Source organism: Diachasma alloeum, unplaced genomic scaffold (assembly GCF_001412515.2).
Source record: "Diachasma alloeum isolate Michigan unplaced genomic scaffold, Dall2.0 Dall_scaffold_00413, whole genome shotgun sequence".
NCBI classification, from domain to species: domain Eukaryota; kingdom Metazoa; phylum Arthropoda; class Insecta; order Hymenoptera; family Braconidae; genus Diachasma; species Diachasma alloeum.
In genome coordinates, this window is record NW_021680552.1 from 111,228 (window position 1) to 130,085 (window position 18,858).

The following is an 18,858-nucleotide window of genomic DNA, read 5'->3' on the forward strand; positions in this document are numbered from 1 at the left end:
TTTGGAATTTAAATCGTGCACCAAGATCCTACCAGACAATTGTGAACTTTTCCTCGAGGAATAAAATTTTTCCGACAATCAATAGGATATGTATTTTCAGGAGCACCTGGTCCCGATAATTACTGGGAATTTAAATCGTGCAACAAGTCCCTATTCGTTAATTTTCAACTTTCTCTCGGGTAACGAGATATTTCCGACAACCAATGGGACATGTATTTTCAGATGCACGTAGTCCTGACGCAAATGGTAATTTAATCAGTGCAACAAGTCTTTACTAGATAATTTTCAACCCTTCCTTGGGCAATAAAATTTTTACGACAACCTTTGAGACATGTTTTTTCAAATGCACGTGGTCGCGATGACCACTGAGAATTGAAATCGTGCAACAAGTCCCTACTAAACAATTTCTTACTTTTCCTAGGGGAATTAAATTTTTCCGACTACCAATGGGACATGTATTTTCAGATGCACGGGGTCCCGATAACCACTGGCAATTTAAATGGTGCACCAAGTTCCTACATGACAATTTTTAACTTTTCTTCTAAGAATGAAATTTTTCCTGTCAAATTCTTCAAATTTTAGTCAAATCAACTGTAGCAAACTCGGCTTGGGGTAGTCAGAGGAATAACGCGGGAGTCAAGTAATTGTCAATTCGGTGACAATATGACCGTGAATGCTTTCTTTTCGAGCTTCACCCTTTTACGATACGCTCGCCGAGGATGCTTTGGTTATCACTCGTCAACCATGTTTGTCACTGAGCACGATTAGAAGATGTGGGTAGAAGAATTTTGCTTATATCCACCGTTTTCTTCTCACGACAGCCGCTGGACGATGGTGAGCGAGTTGAATAAACAGGTGAAATAAAAGTTTTCTCGTGTATGAATATTTTTAAAAAATTCTATACACAACACTATACCTAGTGAAATGACGTTAGAGGCATGAGGTATGATAACCCTAGGTGGTATGATAGTCGAATTAAAAATCACGAATAATCGATAAAAAAAACGAACACAAAAAAAAGGGATTAAATAATTCGAACACAGAATTGGATGGGAAAAAGCCGTTACGGCATAAAAAACCCAGATTTATTGATTAGGATATAATGGATCGATTACAACTGCGAATGACACTTGTTGTACATACACATACACACACGCTACCACACTGCAATGTCTGTCCTAAGAACACTACGATGTGAACTGTCGGACGCAGCTATGGACATGTACACATACACACGCGTGTCGATAATGCGAAAGATAGGTTATGGAATCACACGTTGTGTGATTCCGAGACGATATTCGTAATTAAATTACGAAGATATGAGGTGGCCGTTGCATCACCTCCGATACATTTTTAGATGAAGTGGCCGTTTGCCACTTCAAAAAAGATGTAGAGGAAGCGGCACGTTGCACCACTTCCAATACGATTGGCGTTGCCGTTCACTACACCGTTAATCGGAATTGAACGATTTTTACTGATTTTGCGAGGTAACTATATAATTCTTGAGGAGAATTATTTTTGAGATGTTTTGGATCAATAGATTGACACTTTGAATTGATAATAACACTGAAGAATTGATTCTTGAAGAATTGACTGAATTCACACGAAAGATCGATTGACAAACTTGAGTGCTCGAACAGCGTCGGTTTTGACCGTTACACGTGGTGTAATAGACTAGGTTGGGTTAGCGTCGGTTGGGCGCTTCCCCGCGAGAAACTAGCGAGTCGAGAGGGGGAAAATTCGCAGCAGTGGCGTGGCGAACTAGATAAAAACTAGCATTCAGCGCGCGCGTAGATTTGAACGAGTTACGATGTAACACCTAGTATATCCTTCTAGTATATCTAGTGATCCTTCTAATTACTCAACGCGACCCTCCTGTTTCAACACTTGCAACCCTCGTAATCCTACTCATTACACCGTGTCTCTTTCGTTGAATTCTAATATGCTGATCCTTGCGCCTGATCCTTGAAAGCCACAACTGCTTTTCTTCTTCCCAATCACGTAACTATTCATCCACACCCGAAAAAATAATAAATCGCTGGTCCCGTTGAAAGATCAAGCTTCCTGAAGGGTTAAACAATAATATCTGACCTTCTTTGTGACCTTTTCGCGGGAGAAGGATCGTAAATCGTGAATCGTGCCTCGCAAAGGTCAAATATCATAGGGATCATACCTAGCCTGCGATATGCAGTATAATTTATGCCTTGCGAGGGTCAAACCCTTCCAGGGTCATGCCTCGTGTAGGTTATACCTGGTTACTCCCATGACTCGCCAAGTATGATCCTCCCATTTTCATATCTTTTCCTCAAGTTTCATTTTTGTCTTTTTCTTCACTCCTTCTTCAATAAGAAAAGCCATAAGCTAAAGGAGAGGAGAATAAGATTGTCTGAAGAAGATACGAAGGAAATTTGCCGTGAATTCTCTCTGTGTCTCTTTTCCCTCCCATTTTTATTACCTTCCCCTAGTCGCTCTGGGTTCCGTGTGTTTTTTTTCACCTCTTCCTTAAAAAGAAATAAGATAAGGATAGGCCAGGGAAAGCGTTTGCATAGGATACAGACAGAATCCACAATGAGTTCTCTCCATGTCTCTTTTTCCATCTGTTTTCATATCCTTCACTTATGTTTTCTGGGTTGTATTCGTGTTCCTTTCTTCCCACAATAAAGAAAAACAGAGGAAAGAAGGAAACTAAAAAGATAACAATGAGATGTAGAGATAATATATAAACAATTCTCTCTGTCCCGTTTTCATTCTATTTCCATATCCAATCCTGATGTTTCATTCTTGTCTTTTTCTTCACTCCTTCAATAAGAAGAAAGTTAAGGATAGGAGAGAAAAAAGGTATAAATAGGATACAGAGAGAACTCACAGGCAGTTCTCTTTGGGTTTCTTTTTCCTCCATTTTTCATATTTTTCTCTATTCCCTTGTTTCGAAACAAAGCATCTGGCGTCAGGATGGGTTCACCATGGACGATTTGCAAGCTTCTACGTCTCGCTTTTCTTTTGAAAACAGCACCCACACCGTCACAAGCTCTTTTACCGTGTGCGGTTGCATGGAAATGGGTCTCTGCATCTATTCCAAAATTAGTCTTGTGATGCAGAAGATTAGCCATTTGGTAACGATTCTTGTAATGCTGTGCAGTTCCATCGGTAACATAGATGATTCTCTCGACATCTTTGCAGTTATTCTTGACATGTTGTATTAGAATTTTCTGTACCAAGTAAACAGCCGCGGTATCGTGAGTTATACTATTTGACAAAACAAGTAAATGCCGATGCTGGATCTCGTTTCCTTCGCGATAGTAGTAAACAACGGGATGGACTGTACATTGGTCATTGTTGTAGTGTAAGGATTGAGCAGCACTTGAGCCACAAAGGCCTAATTTTCTAAGAAATCACAGTGCACTAGTACTTCCCCGTTATTCAAATTCTCTTTTCGATCTTTAACAAAAGCTGATTGTTCTTTAGCGATGAAGTGATGGGGTTTTAATACTTTTAATCATTCGACAAGAAGATCGACGAAGTCATCCATCGCAAGGGTTTGTGTCGGCAAGGTACACCTGTCAGTAGTTTGCCACACGCGAAATTGGACAATTTCGACAACATAATCAGAAAGAAACTTCTTCAATTCACATGAGAAGGGTTTCACCCCAGGGCAGTCGTTACATTCATCCAGATAACAGGCCGGGGTTGGATTTGTACACATCAGTTGTGCTAGACAATCTTTGTAATCCTTGAGTGGGCAGGGGGAATCTTTAGTTAGAGTGGCAATGTTGATGGCTTCGAGCATCAATTTGCAATTTTGATGAGACGTGCAAACACATACGACGTGAGTGCCATTTGCTCCCGCCAGTACACATTGTTTTGGTCTCAGCTCAGCGAACTTACTGAAACCAACCAAAGCCTCTGGATGAGTATTTTTGTACTTCCTATGAAGGTGTTTCAGATTTTCGAGTATCATTTGCTTTTGCTCTACTTTCTTCTCTCCATTGATTTTGACAGATACTTTATCTTTCATCCCTCGCATGACACGACTATTCTCTAGATAAAACTTGTGTACTTTGTCGACCGTTTGTTTTGGAAGTGAATGGCCTGCTTTCGCAATTGGTGAGGCAAATACTCCTTTGATTTCTCTCAATTTTTTCGCTCTTAACGGCATGTATCTTGTAATGCCAAATTCAGAAGCGATTTTCCGCTCGCTCTACGACTGTGGAAGAACCGTCAAGATTTGCAAGCGCTCCCCGTACTTTTCCAGATCATTGAATTTTTTCTTCAAACCATTCAGCATTTCTTCTAATTCTATTTCTCTCGAAGATCGATAGCGCTTTGATCAAGAAGGATCAGCGTCACTTTGGTCATCTTCCGCATCAGAATGCATGGGGAACTGGAGAATTCAGATACATTGTCCGCTTCTTCATCGATTGAAATGCCGGAATCGTCGAGATGGAAAGACCGACCTGATCTCAGAGAACTGTTCATCACAATTAGGCGGTGTATAAGATGAATTTGAGAGTGAATTTCTGTGGTTCCCGGTAGCTTAGTCGGTAAGAGTGCCCGGCGCGTATCTGGGAGACCCGGGTTCGATTCCCGGCTGGGTGAAGCGGAAATTTTTTCTCTCTAAATTCTAATTCTCTTAGGATTTTGGGTTTGGTTCGGGTGTTTCGGCTTGGAGCTTTGATATCTTGGGTGGGGTGTCCGAACATCGAATATGTGTATTATGAAGATTCACCATTGAGACGGGTGGAATCACATAATTTGGGGCCATCTTCCGGCACTGGCCGCAGATTTTCGCAGACTTTGGTAGAAAGGGAAACTTCTTATATATTGCCGAGGAAATGGGCCGCAAATCCAAACCATTGTGTCCCTTCTGACCAGGAATCCGCATCGGATTCGCACACCTATCACTTTGCAGCATTCTATGAAATGCAAAATTATCAAATCCAATCCGAAATTATCCGGAAAATGAGGATTATTCCAATAAGTAACGTGAAAACTGCTTACCTCGATACAACAGACAGGAAAATGCAAATCGATTCGCAAGGAATTGTACAACGATGAAAACTCAATGAGGAAGTTGAAGTTTCCACTAAAACTAGAGCCTCAGGAAAAAATGATCATATTAAATCAATGAATTGATTCTTTTTGTTTTCTTTTCTCATTTGTTTGGTCATGATTAGGCGAACTTCTGATGATGATGACACAGTATAGCTCTCATAGAAAGCGAAAAAACGCAAAAATTTTGAAGAAATTTTTTTCCCCGACCCATTGTTTCTCTTTGCAATCGTGACGCATCTCTTTTCTAACTCATATTCATCAAAGGTATGGATTGAAATATCAATTTCTAGAAGGCGTAAAAACACGAAAGTTTAGGAAACAAAAATTTTCTCCGATACACGGGTTATCTCTCCCACGATGGCGTATTTTTTTACATCATATATGGACGTCCTCTATGAGAAAAAAAATATTCCAATCGAATACCGGACGGTCTTAGAGCCTAAAAAAAATAAAAATGTAAAAATTCATCGAAATTTAGGTGTAGAAGCTTCTTCATGCCTATGGAATATTTTTTTCCTGAAACTATGAACGAAAAAAAAAATTTCTCTTTTTATTTGTTCGAATCGGATGCGCCATTCAAAAGCTATGAATTTTCGAAAATTTAAAGTTAGGTAGTCATCATCTCAGAAACAAAAAATCATGAGGCAATGAAATTTGGCAGGAATACTGTCTATATATAGTAGTTCGAAATGCGGCAATCGAATCATTTTTTCTAGACAAAAAAAAATCCGGGGTGGCTGAGTTGACATGGAAGTCCCATATCCTTCCCCTAGTTCCGCTGGGTTCCGTGCGTGTCTTTTCATTTCATCCCTTCTTCAATAAGAAATAAGATAATGAAACGACAGGAAAAGTGTATGCATAGGGTACAGAGAGAACCCAAAACGAGTTCTCTCGATGTCCCTTTTTCCACCTGTTTTAATATCTTTCACCTGTGTTCTCTGGATTCCATTCGTGTTCCTTTCTTCTTTTTTCCCTCAATAAAAAAATGAAGGAAGGACAGGAAAAAGATAAGAATGAGATATACCGAAAATACACCAACAATTTTCTCCGTAACTTTTCCCTCCCATTATCCTATATCGTGCCCCAATTCCGTGGATCTTAGTAGGGTTTCTTCCTGTTTTATTCCTTATATGAAGGGAAAAAAAAAGATAAACAAGGGAGACGAAAAAAATAAGAATGAGATGCAGAGATCTTACATAACTAATTCTTTGTGTCTCTGTTCCCAGAAAAAAGAGACCTAGAGAACTGCTTGTGAATTCTGACTGTATTTTGTTCATACCATCTTTATCCCTCTCATTATGCTTTTTCTCATTTAGTGAGGAGTGAAAAAAAGACATCAATGCAACCCAGAGAGGCTAGGGCAAGGACATAGAAATGGGAGGGAAAAGGGACACGGAGAGAACTCGTCCCGAATTCCTTTGTATCCTATTCATACATTTTTCTCTTTTTTCTCCTCCGCTGTTCTTTTATTGAAGGAGATTTAAGGAAAAGACAGAAATTAAATATAAGGGAAGGAGTTGAAAATGGGAGGAAACAGAGACGCAGAAAATTAGTTATGTAATATCTCTGCATCTCATTCTTATTTTTTTGTCTCCTTTGTTTATCTTTTTTTCCTTCATAGAGGGAATAGGGGAAGGATATGGAAATGGGAGGAAAAAGATACGGAGAGAATTGGTTGTGTATTCTCGGTATATCTCATTCTTATCTTTTTTCTCTCCTTTCTTCATTTTTTTTACTGAGGGAAGAAAGAAGAAAGGAACACTAATGGAATACAGAGAACATAGGTGAAGGATATAAAAACATCTGGAAAGGGGCATAGAGCGAACTCGTTGTGGGTTCCCTCTGTATCCTATGCATACACTTTTCCTGTCGTTTAATTATCTTATTTCTTATTGAGGAAGGGATGAAATGAAAAGACATGCACGGAACCCAGCGGAACTAGGGGAACGATATAAAAATGGGAGCGAAATGAGATACAGAAGAAACTCCTTGCGAATTTCCTTCGTATCCTATTTAGACCGTTTCTTCTCCTCTTTTTTATCTCTTCCTATTAAAGAACGAGTGAAGAAAAAGACAAGAATGAAACATCAGGAATGGATATGGAAATAGAATGAAAACGGTACAGTGAGAATTGGTTGTATATTATCTCTACATCTCATTGTTATCTTTTTAGTTTCCTTCCTTCCTCTGTTTCTCCTTTATTGTGGGAAGAAAGGAACACGAATACAACCTAGAGAACATAAGTGAAGGATATGAAAACAGATGGAAAAAGGGACATGGAGAGATCTCATTGTGGATTCTGTCTGTATCCTAGGGGAGGGTGGGGTTGTACCGCTCACCTAAGCAAAAATGCTGATTTTTATGTGTCAAACCTCAACTTACAGTGTAAAGGATTGTTCTAAAGTGTTCTCTAACTATCCAAGTCCCTAAGTAAAAAATACCAAGGCCTATCGCTCGATAGAATCCACAAAATTGAGAAAAAATGAAAGTGAACGCTGATTGAACGGTCCTACCCGCCTTCGGGTAATATCGCTCGGTACGAGTTCAATATCGCTCACTCGGCTGCCAATACCGTTCGGGTCCAGACCTAACCTATAGTGGCCTGTAATCCACTACTGTCAAACAGCAGAAAAAACTCTTGTATGAAATGAGTTAATGAAATTTAGTTTACAGACGTGAAAAATAGAATCAGTAGCATAACTTGATAGTTTCGATTAAATAATTCATATGGATTTAATTGAATTCAAGAAAGAATTAGCTGCAAAGATTTCAACTGAAGGTTTATTAATATTAGAAACCATTATAATCAAATTCTTAATCTTCCCTTTGACCCAACATTGTGCAATTATGCTTATTCAAACGTTTAAACCCAAACTGAACACTTAAATTTAGCATAACACAGTATAAAGAACTTTTTAATACTCTTTTTTTGGTCCAATATTATGCATTTATGATTATTCAAACAGTTGGACTCAAACTGAACCCTTATCATGATGATAACACCATATAATAAACTTTTTAATACTCTCTTTTGGTCCAACATCATGCATTTATGCTTATTTAGACGCTTAAACCCCACCTGAACACTTAAATTTATCATAACAGAGTATAAAGAACTTTGCTCTTGTTCTGGTGTAAATACTGTTGAACGACCCATTTGTGGTCCAATCTTGACTCCATTCTTCATTCATTCACAAAGAGTACTAAATGGGATGCCAGAAGTTTCCACAGCCTTGCGAATTGACATACCACCTTCAATTTTTTGCATCGCTGCAGTCAAATCCTCCTGTGTCCATTTCCCTTTTTTTTTCAATGCCTCTGGTTTTTTTTACGTGACATCCTGGAAACATCAATCTAAATACAACGGTGGAAATCACTCACATAACCTCACTTTGAATTGGTTTGATTCCATAAATTTTATGATATATCACAACCCTTGTCACACTAAAATCATTCTCTAAAAGTGCCTACAATTATTGTTGGACCCATTTACAACAAAAAAATAAATTATTCTGGCTCACTTACTCGATTCTGTCCAGCTACCGGCCTTCTTGTTGACGACCTGTCAAATACTGATTGTGAGCGGTATTGGCCTCGAAGTGAGCGATATTACCCGCGGCACCCGATCGGTACAGCCCGTTTCGTCCGGATTTAACCAAATTATTAATATCTTTACGTATAATGAGAGCAGAGAAATTATACTGGTCTTAAATTGTGCGAAAAAGTATGACAAATAGAATGATTGTAGTTTGTTGTGGCAGTGATAATTTTGAGATGACGAAAAACCTTATTTAGTGGCCCAACAATTCTACACTGTAAGGACCCCAAAATGGAGAAATGTCATATTTGATATTTTGGTGATAAAAAAAAAACAATTTCCATTGAAATTAGCTGTTGTCATTAAATCCTTCGCATTGATAAAAGAAGATGATCGAAAAAGTCCGTAATTATTAATAAAACCGGGTGAGCGGTATTGCCCGCTGAGCGGTACAACCCCACTCACCCCTATGCATCCTCTTTCCCTGGCCTATCCTTATCTTATTTCTTTTTAAGGAAGGGGGGGAAAAAACACACGGAACCCCGAGCGACTAGGGGAAGGTAATAAAAATGGGAGGGAAAATAGACACAGAGTGAACTCATGGCAAATTTCCTTCGTATCTTCTTCAGACAGTCCTGTTCTTCTCTCCTTATATCTTTTTTTATTAAAGGAGTGAAGAAAAGGACAAAAATGAACAAAAATGACAAAGGACAAAAATGAACTTGAGGAAAGGATATGAAAATGGGAGGATCATACTAGGCGAGTTATGGGAGTAACCACGCGTAACCTACACGAGGCATGACCCTGGAAGGGTTTGACCCTCGCAAGGCATAAATTATATCGCATATCGCAGGCAAGGTATGATCTCTGTGATATTTGACCTTCGCGAGGCACGATTCACGATTTACGATCCTTCTCCCGCGAAAAGGCCCCAAAGAATGTCAGATATTATTGTTTAACCCTTAAGGAAGCTTGATCTTTCAACGGGACCGGCGATTTATTATTTTTTCGGGTGTGGATGAATAGTTACGTGATTGGGAAGAAGAAAAGCAGTTGTGGCTCTCAAGGATCAGGTGCAAGGATCAGCATATTAGAATTCAACGAAAGAGACACGGTGTAATGAGTAGGATTACGAGGGTTGTAAGTGTTGAAACAGGAGGGTCGCGTTGAGTAATTAGAAGGATCACTAGATATACTAGAAGTATATACTAGATATAGTGTTGTGTACAGAATTTTTTAAAAATATTCATACACGAGAAAACTTTTATTCCACCGTTTTATTTAACTCACTCACCATCGTCCAGCGGCTGTCGTGAATCGAAAACTGTGGATATAAGCAAAATTCTTCTACCCACACTTTCTAATCGTGCTCAGTGACATGCACGTGTGCCTGAGGAATGATAATCAAAACATCCTCGGCGAGTGTATCGTAAAAGGTTGAAGCTCGCAAAGAAAACAGTCACGGTCATATTGTCACCGAATTGACAATTACTTGACTCCCGCGTTATTCCTCTCACTACCCCAAGCCGAGTTTGCTAGCGTTGATTTGAAAGAAATTTGGAAAATTTGAGAGGAAAATTTTCATTCTTAGACGAGAAGTTAAAAATTGCCAAGTAGGAACTTTGTGTACCATTTAAATTGCCAGTAGTTATCGGGACCACGTGCATCTGAAAATACATGTCCTATTGGTTGTCGGAAAAATTTAATTCCCCTAGGAAAAGTAAGAAATCGTTTAGTAGGGACTTGTTGCCCGATTTAACTGCCCAGTGGTCATCGAAACTACGTGAATCTGACAATACATATCCCAAAGGCTGTCGAAGAAATTTCAATTTCCCGAGGAAAAATAAAAAATTGTCTAGTAGGAAATTGGTGCATGATTTAAAGTCTCACATATAAAAATACATGTTCCATAAGTTGTCGGAAAAATTTCATTCCCGGGAGAAAAGTTGAAAATGGTTTAGTAGGGACTTGTTGCCCGATTTCAATTCTCAGTGGTCATCGCGACCACGTGCATTTGAAAAAACATGTCTCAAAGGTTGTCGAAAAAATTTTATTCCCCGAGGAAGAGTTGAGAATTGTCTAGTAGGGACTTGTTGCACTATTTAAATTACCAGTTGCCATCAGGACTAGGTGCATCTGAAAATCCATGTCCCATTGGTTGTCGGAAAAATTTAGTTCCCCGAGGAGAAGTTGAAAATTAACGAATAGGGACTTGTTGCATGATTTAAATTCCCAGTGGTCATCGGGACCATATGCTCTTGAAAATACATGTCCTATTGGTTGTCGGAAAAATTGGATTTTCCGAGGAAAAGTTTAAAATTGTCTGGTAGGAACTTGGTGCACGATTTAAATTCCCAATAGTCATCCAGACTACGTGCATCTGAAAATACACATCCCAAAGGTTGTCGAAGAAATTTCATTCCCCGAGGAAGAGTTTGAAATCGTCTAGTACCAAGTTGGTGCACGATTTAAATTCCCAGTTGTCATCGGGACCACGTGCATCTGAAAATACATGTCCCATACATTGTCGAAACAATTCAATTCCCCGAGGAAAAGTAAAAAATTGTGTAGTAGGAACTTGGTGCATGATTTAAATTCCCACTGGTCATCGGGACGACGTCCATCTGAAAATACATGTCCCATTGATTGTCGGAAAAATTTAATTCCCCCGGGAAAAGTGGAAAATTGTTTGAAAATACATGTCCCATACGTTGTCGAAAAAATTCAATTCCCCGAGGAAAAGTCAAAAATTGTCTAGTAAGAACTTGGTGCATGATTTAAATTCCCACTGGTTAACGGGACGACGTGCATCTGAAAATACATGTTCCATAGGTTGTCGAAAAAATGTAATTGCCCGAGGAAAAGTTAAAAATTGTTTAGTAGGGACTTGTTGCACGATTTAAATTCCCAGTGGTCATCGAGACTACGTGCATCTGAAAATACATGTCTCATTGGTTGTCGCAAAAATTTAATGTCCCGAGGAAAAGTTAAAAATTGTCTGGTGGGAACTTGGTGCACGATTTAAATTCCCAGTGGTCATCGCGACTACGTGCATCTGAAAATACATGTCCCATACGTTGTCGAAAAAATTCAATTCCCTGAGGAAAAGTAAAAAATTATCTAGTAGGAACTTGGAGCATGATTCAATTTCCCACTGGTCATCGGGACCGCGTGCATCTGAAAATACATGTCCCATTGTTTGTCGAAAAAATACAATTCCCCAAAGAAAAGTCAAAAATTGTCTAGTAGGAACTTGGTGCATGATGTAAGCCCCCACTGGTCATCGGGACCACGTGCATCTGAAAATACATGTCTTATTGGTTGACGGAAAAATTTAATTTCCCATAGAAAAGTTAAAAATTGTCTGGTAGGAACTTCGTGCACGATTTAAATTTCCAGTGGTCATCGGGAGTACGTGCATCTGAAAAAACATGTCCCATACTTTGTCGAAAAAATTCAATTCCCTGAGGAAAAATCAAAAATTGACTAGTAGGAACTTAGTGCATGATTTAAATTCCCACTGGTCATTGCGACCATGTGCATCTGAAAATACATGTCCCATTGGTTGTCGGAAAAATTTAATTCCCCGAGGAAAAGTTAAAAATTGTCTAGTAGGAAGTTGGTGCACGATTTGAATTCCCTGTGGTCATCGGGACCACGTTCATCTGAAAATACATGCCCGAAAGATTGTCCGAAAAATTTAATTCCCCGAAGAAACGTTAAAAATTGTATTGTAGGGACTTGGTGCACGATTTAAATTTCCAGTTGTCATCGGCATCACGTGCATCTGAAAATACATGTCCCATAGGTTGTCGGAAAAATTCAATTCCCCGAAGAAAAGTCAAAAATTGTCTATTAAGAACTTGGTGCATGATTTGAATTCCCACTGGTCATCGGGACCACGTGCATCTAAAAATACATTTCCCATAGGTTGTCGGAAAAATTTCATTCCCCGAAGAAACGTTCAAAATTGTATTGTAGGGACTTGGTGCACGATTTAAATTTCCAGTTGTCATCGGCACCACGTGCATCTGAAAATACATGTCCCATAGGTTGTCGGAAAAATTCAATTCCCCGAAGAAAAGTCAAAAATTGTCTATTAAGAACTTGGTGCATGATTTGAATTCCCACTGGTCATCGGGACCACGTGCATCTAAAAATACATTTCCCATAGGTTGTCGGAAAAATTTCATTCCCCGAAGAAACGTTCAAAATTGTATTGTAGGGACTTGGTGCACGATTTAAATTTCCAGTTGTCATCGGCACCACGTGCATCTGAAAATACATGTCCCATAGGTTGTCGGAAAAATTCAATTCCCCGAAGAAAAGTCAAAAATTGTTTATTAGGAACTTGGTACATGATTTAAATTTCCAATGATCATCGGGACCGCGTGCATTTGAAGTTGCACGCCTCAATGGTATTTGGTGTACTTCTATTCTCCGAAGAATCATTCAAAATGGACTACGAGAGACCTTGTGCATACTTCAGATGTCCACTGGTCGTCGGGACGACACGCATCCGAAAATAAATGTCTCAAAGTTTCTCGAGACGTTTTTAGTCCGCGATGAATAATTAGAAATCGCCCAGCAGGCACTTGGTGTGTAATTTAAATATCCAGCCCTCACTAGAAGGACGTGAGCATCCTCTTTAATGCCCAATATCAATAGTTAATATTCTAAATTATTTCCTTCATGTATAAATCATCCTTCCATTTTCGTCTATTTCATTCTAAACTGAAAACCCCTTCTTTACTCTAAAATTAACTTGTGGTTGTTCGCCGCCAGATGGTCACAGCTTCACATTCACATATGATAATTTTTCCCACGCTTATTTGTACATCATATGCGCATATTGGTTATAGAAAGTAATAAGTTATTCCATCTTCCCATCTTGCATTTTTTATAATCCATGACCAAGGTTTCATTAGAAAAAAAACCTAGCATTTCATCAACTCACTTCACGTTATCTGTGACGTTGTCGGATGTTTTTCCGCCATTTTGAGTCAACTTGGGGCATCATATTCCTCAACGTTTATTGGTCAACTTTTAATTTTCAATATAAAAAAATTCGTTTCACAAATTTTTTTTTCAGATTTTTCCCGGATTCTATGATTTTTTTCCTATCAGGGATTAAGAGGAAAAGAAGTCATTACTTAACACCCTGTATATATTGGTTTGGCAATTTTTAGAACTTTTCGATAAAAAATAGGAAAACAATATGTACATTTAATATATGAAATAAATTATATAGTATCAACAAAAGACTGATTTTTGCAAACGAAAAATCATCACAGTCACAAGAATATTGCTATATGTAATTGTTGAAGTTTTTAAATAAGTTCTTCATTAAAATAAAGTATTGAATTGAGAGGAAAAAGAAATAGTTTTTTTTCATTTTATCGTTCCCAGTTCTCGGAAGTCAGCCTCGACGTGAGCGCGTAGTGGAGTCAGGGAAATAGTGTCGCATTCCCCGAATTCGCTTCCCCTATTCCCCCATAAGTTGGACACTAACCAGAGGCTACTGTAATCTTCTGAAATTTTGCAGAGAATTCTGTTTTTACGGTGATGAATATGTGAAAAAATTACCGCATTGAAATTTACTGGAGGCAGATTCATCGTGCTTATTTGGCTGGAGCTATTTACCTATTAATAATGAGGTTTCCAATAAGGTTACCTATTAATAATGAGGTTTCTAATGAGGTTTTGTGAGGTTTTCCATTAAGATAATTCCTATTTTCCCGGTAAGAATTCCTCTAATGTACATGAAGCTTTCCATAGAAAAAGATCTATGCAGAAAATTTTTACAAAATTATGATCCTACATGAATAAATAGCTACTTTCATCACACGATCCGTAAAACGTCGTTAGTATGATGAAAATTATATAAATTATTCTTGATGTCATTGGCTTCCGGATGGATGCCGCGTTTGGTTTCAGCGTTGCGCCAACGTTTCGCAAACATTGCAGTCTGCATCTTCTGGGCTATGAGCTCCGATTCTGAGCTCCGATGTCTGGCAATAGTCCTTATATGCCCTCCCCTGCGACAGCGGGAGGTTTGAGCAGGGGGGGGGGATTAGCCAATCTTTTTTAATTGATCAGCTGGTCAATCTTTAATTGGCCCATCTTCTTAATTAAAAAAGATTGCCAATCTGATCAAATCTGAACTGAACTTTTTTAAAAAAGATTGCCAATCTGATCAAATCTGATCTGATCTTTTTTAATTGAGAAGATTGGTTAATTAAAGATTGATCAGCTGATCAATTAACAAAGATTGGCTTATCCCCCCCCCCCTCCTCACACCCCCCACCATCGCAAAGGAGGACATATAAGGACTATCCCCAGACATCGGAGCTCATAGCCCTGAAGATGTAGACTGCAATTTTTGCGAAACGTCGGCGCAACGCTGAAACCAAACGCGGCATCCATCCGGAAGCCAATGATATCAATAATCATGGCCGCGAAAGCCTCAAAACTAAGATAAATTATTCTTGATTCAATTTTCTTTGTAAGAAATGTCCGAATTCTTCATACGGCCATGAACATTAGGTAGTTAAACTATACTTTAGGTTGTTCCGTAATATAGATTATGACTCCTTGTTACAGAGAGTAGTACAGTTGGTGAAATGGGTGTAACAATGTATCAAGATTGTTGTTACGACTTGAAAGAAATTCGGCGTTGTGCTGACTGCTACAGAATATCAAATGAGAAGTCTGAAAAAATGTGGTTCTGCATTCCATGTAACCCTCCACACCAACTGGTATATGCAAAACAGAAGGGTTACCCCTATTGGCCTGCCAAAGTAATGGAGATAAAACACGATCTGTACGATGTTAGGTTCTTTGGTGGACATCACATGCGGGCAAACATTGAGAAAGTCTTCATAAAACCAATCACTGCGAGTATACACAGTCTCCAGGTAAGAGATGAGGCAAACGCGAGTATTCGATGTCAACACAGAATGCACGTGAAAGAAGGAAAACGAAAAGTCAATTTTTTAGTTCCAGCAGAAATTTGTAATTATGTGAATCGGATGGAGAAATTAATTTATTCATCCATTTTGTCGAATATTCTTGTGATCTTAGGCGGTTGAAGATTACAGATAAATTTATTAACAGAAAGAAAAGAAAGTAAGGCCATATATCAATAACATTTGGGAAGATGAAAAAATATAGTGATTTTTTAAAATTCCATTTATCATCAAACTGTACAAGCGAATCTTGATAATACAATAAGAGGATTTTTCAACCTCAGAACTTTCATAATTCTGTTTAAACTACATCGAGTGGATAAATAAACCAATTTCTCATTTTATTCCATAAACTAGGTATAAAAACATTTCTGCAAACATGGAAATTTTTACAAACTACTGTATATTTAATTTAAAAAGAAAACAATCTCTTGTATAGCCATCAGAAAAGGGAAAATGGAAAGAGATGAAGGTATGCAGCACAATCTCCCGTGGACTATTTCCTTCTGTGTCGAGTGATCACATGCAACTGTAAATGAAAGTTTCTAATTGCCTAACTTGTTTACCCATGACATTTTTTCATTTCATAGATAAAACGTTCAGGGGCCTGGAACAAGGCATTCGAAGAATTGAAGCACCACCAGACTCTCCTGCATAAGCTGGGAAAAAATCGTTACATTACCTGTGAACTAGAGGCTAAAGAGGACGGCCCAAAGCCACCAAAGATCAGGAACACCGGAACAAAGGTAGCGTCTAATGGCGCTTCATTAAAACAGATTATGAAAGACTTGAGAGTGAAAGTTGAAAGGTTGAATTCCGATGGAAATTTCGACTCACAGACGAGTCAAGAGACGAAGAAGGCGATGAAGGAGAGCAGCAGTAGGTCAGCCAGTGAGGACAGGCAAGTGCCACTCCTACCAGTTGCTGAGGATGAGCCACCAAGGGAGATATCCAGTACGTGTCCACTTGGGTTGAAGAAAGAAGGATCCCAGGAGGACATGGTTACTTCCAGTTCCCAGGAGCCAAGGACAAAGTGTGTTCTTGTACAGACAGATTCAAGCCAGACCGAAGTTGTACCCGCTAAGGTAATATATATTCCATTTTTCAAGAATTTTTGTACTCATTCAATTATAGTTATGTTTAAGCGGAGACCGCGGTGAAATTTAAAAGTCTTCGCTCGGTCTTAAGAGACATTGCACGACTTTTGGTATATGAAGAGATATATTAAAAAGTAAGAAAAATTTCGGGCTCGACCCGTTTTACTCCGTATACCCACCAAAAACATAATTTTTCACGTTTTTCGCTTAAAAATGCTCCTTGCACCATAGTTTTCATCCGATTTCAACATTCTTTTCTAATGTTCGTTATACTCCAACGACTAAACCCGAGTATCCGTTTTACTTTATATGTATTACATCATGAGAAAATGATGCGTTTAGTTTTTGATTTTTTTCCTCTTAGCAAATCCTCAAATTATGTAACCGCCCATATTTCTTTTGTTATAAAACTAATAGTACATTAGAGTACAAGGGCACAAATTTCGTTTTCAACGAATGTGTAGTTTACAGGCCGAGCCGAAGGCGAGGTCTGTACACACATTCGTTGAAAACGAAATTTATTACCGAGTGCTCTATAATATTTTATGTCAAGTCGTGCAGAAGTCGAGTTTTGAGCAGGCTGCGCGAAGCGCCCTTGTACTCTAATGTACTATTAGAATTTGCCGAGAAGAGAAAAAAAAACAAAAAAATCATCATTATTCTTATTATCTCGTTCTTCTATACAACCAATTATCTTTTTGCTTCCGAATGGAAGCATTGCAATCGTTCCATTTTTAGGTTCTATAATTTTACCTGGAAATGATGTAGAATGTTCTGAAACGTAAAAAAACGAAGTTTGACCACCTGGCATTCATGTAATGGTGTCCACCTACTGGTCAACTTTTAGAAAATTGAAGAATTAAAGGACCAAAATGATTCCAAAAAATCTAAAATTTTGTCAGATTATAGGTATTAATGACAACCAACTCTATGCTCAATTTCAGTCCAATCGATCCGGCCGTTTTTGAGAAATCTCCACTTGTTTCTAAATTCTTTTTCGCAAATACCTCAAAAACTACTGAACACATTATGGGAATTCGGTAAAGGATAGATGGGTTTTGTAATGGATAACGCTCGGAATTGATATATCGAATTAGATTTATTCACAGCAAATTTAACTTGGTTTACACCATGAGAGCCGAAACGACACGTATGAAAAAATCGTATAGAAGTTTTCTGTATGGATTGCCTATACAAATTCTATAGGATTTCCGTATATGATATTCGGATATTTCTATACGAATATTTTCTACACGAATTATTTCTATACATAAATTTTTACATAAATTTTTGTTTTCGTATAAAAGATGTCTAAATGTTCCAGAGAAAAGCGTAGAGAAATGTCGCAACTCCATACGAAATGTTTCTATACATGTGGCAGTGGCTCGTTTAGGATCAAACCTATAGAAATCGTATGGAAATAATATGTATAAAAAATATCCATATAGAAATATTCGAATATCATATACGAAAATCCTACAGAAATTCTATACGCAATCAGTATAGAAAATTTCTATACGATTTTTTCATACGTGGAGAGTGTGCTCTTGCGACAACAGGATTAATCATCCGATCGAGGATGTCCGAATTATTACGAATCGTCGCGAGGTGTTGTGGTAAGGTATTCGGTTGCTCAGCCAAGCCCCAACCCAATACATTGAAATAATCTGAAATCCTATTTACTAAAGATGAAAGAAACGTGAAGTTGTTTTATATCGAAATATCTCGAAACTGCCTGACCGCTAATCCTTAATTCTGATTGGTCAATATGTGACACGAAGTTATTCACAAAAAAAAACACGCGGCATTTTCAAATTCTTCAGTGTTGTTACGTCAAGAATGGGTTACTTGACACAACTTTATTAAATTAAAATTCAATATACTGAACCAAAGAAACAAGATTAAATTCAAAGATCGTCTCGAAATTAAGGAATAGAATTCAAGCACAAAACCCATTTACAAAGGTCCCCTTTTACTTCAATTTTCTAAACCCCAAAAGTATTTGGAATCAAAGGTTGGAAAGGTTCACTTGGAGTAAAATGAAAAGAATTTTGAATAACTTTAAAGTGACTCAATAGAGTCTATATTTTAACAAAACAAGTAGAAAAGTATAACTACAACATTCGACTTACATTCACTGCTCTGCTTTCAGTCGTAAAGTATTTTGTATGTGGTTAAAAGTAATGCCGCACTGAATTTAAGA

General features: G+C 38.2%; 1 protein-coding gene across 7 annotated transcripts in view; it reads left to right on the top strand.

Annotated features, from left to right (window-relative positions):
• Positions 1-18,858, top strand: part of LOC107042092 (zinc finger MYND domain-containing protein 11) — a 185,230-nt gene that overhangs the window by 91,175 nt on the left and 75,197 nt on the right. For 5 of the 7 annotated variants that reach the window (XM_015262965.1, XM_015262963.1, XM_015262966.1 and 2 more), the window contains exons 3-5: positions 15,194-15,507; positions 15,998-16,030; positions 16,149-16,643. In XM_015262965.1, the coding sequence (XP_015118451.1) occupies positions 15,194-15,507; positions 15,998-16,030; positions 16,149-16,643 (842 nt within the window). The remainder of the gene's footprint in view (positions 1-15,193; positions 15,508-15,997; positions 16,031-16,148; positions 16,644-18,858) is intronic. The other 2 variants (XM_015262970.1, XM_015262968.1) reach the window with 2 other exon arrangements.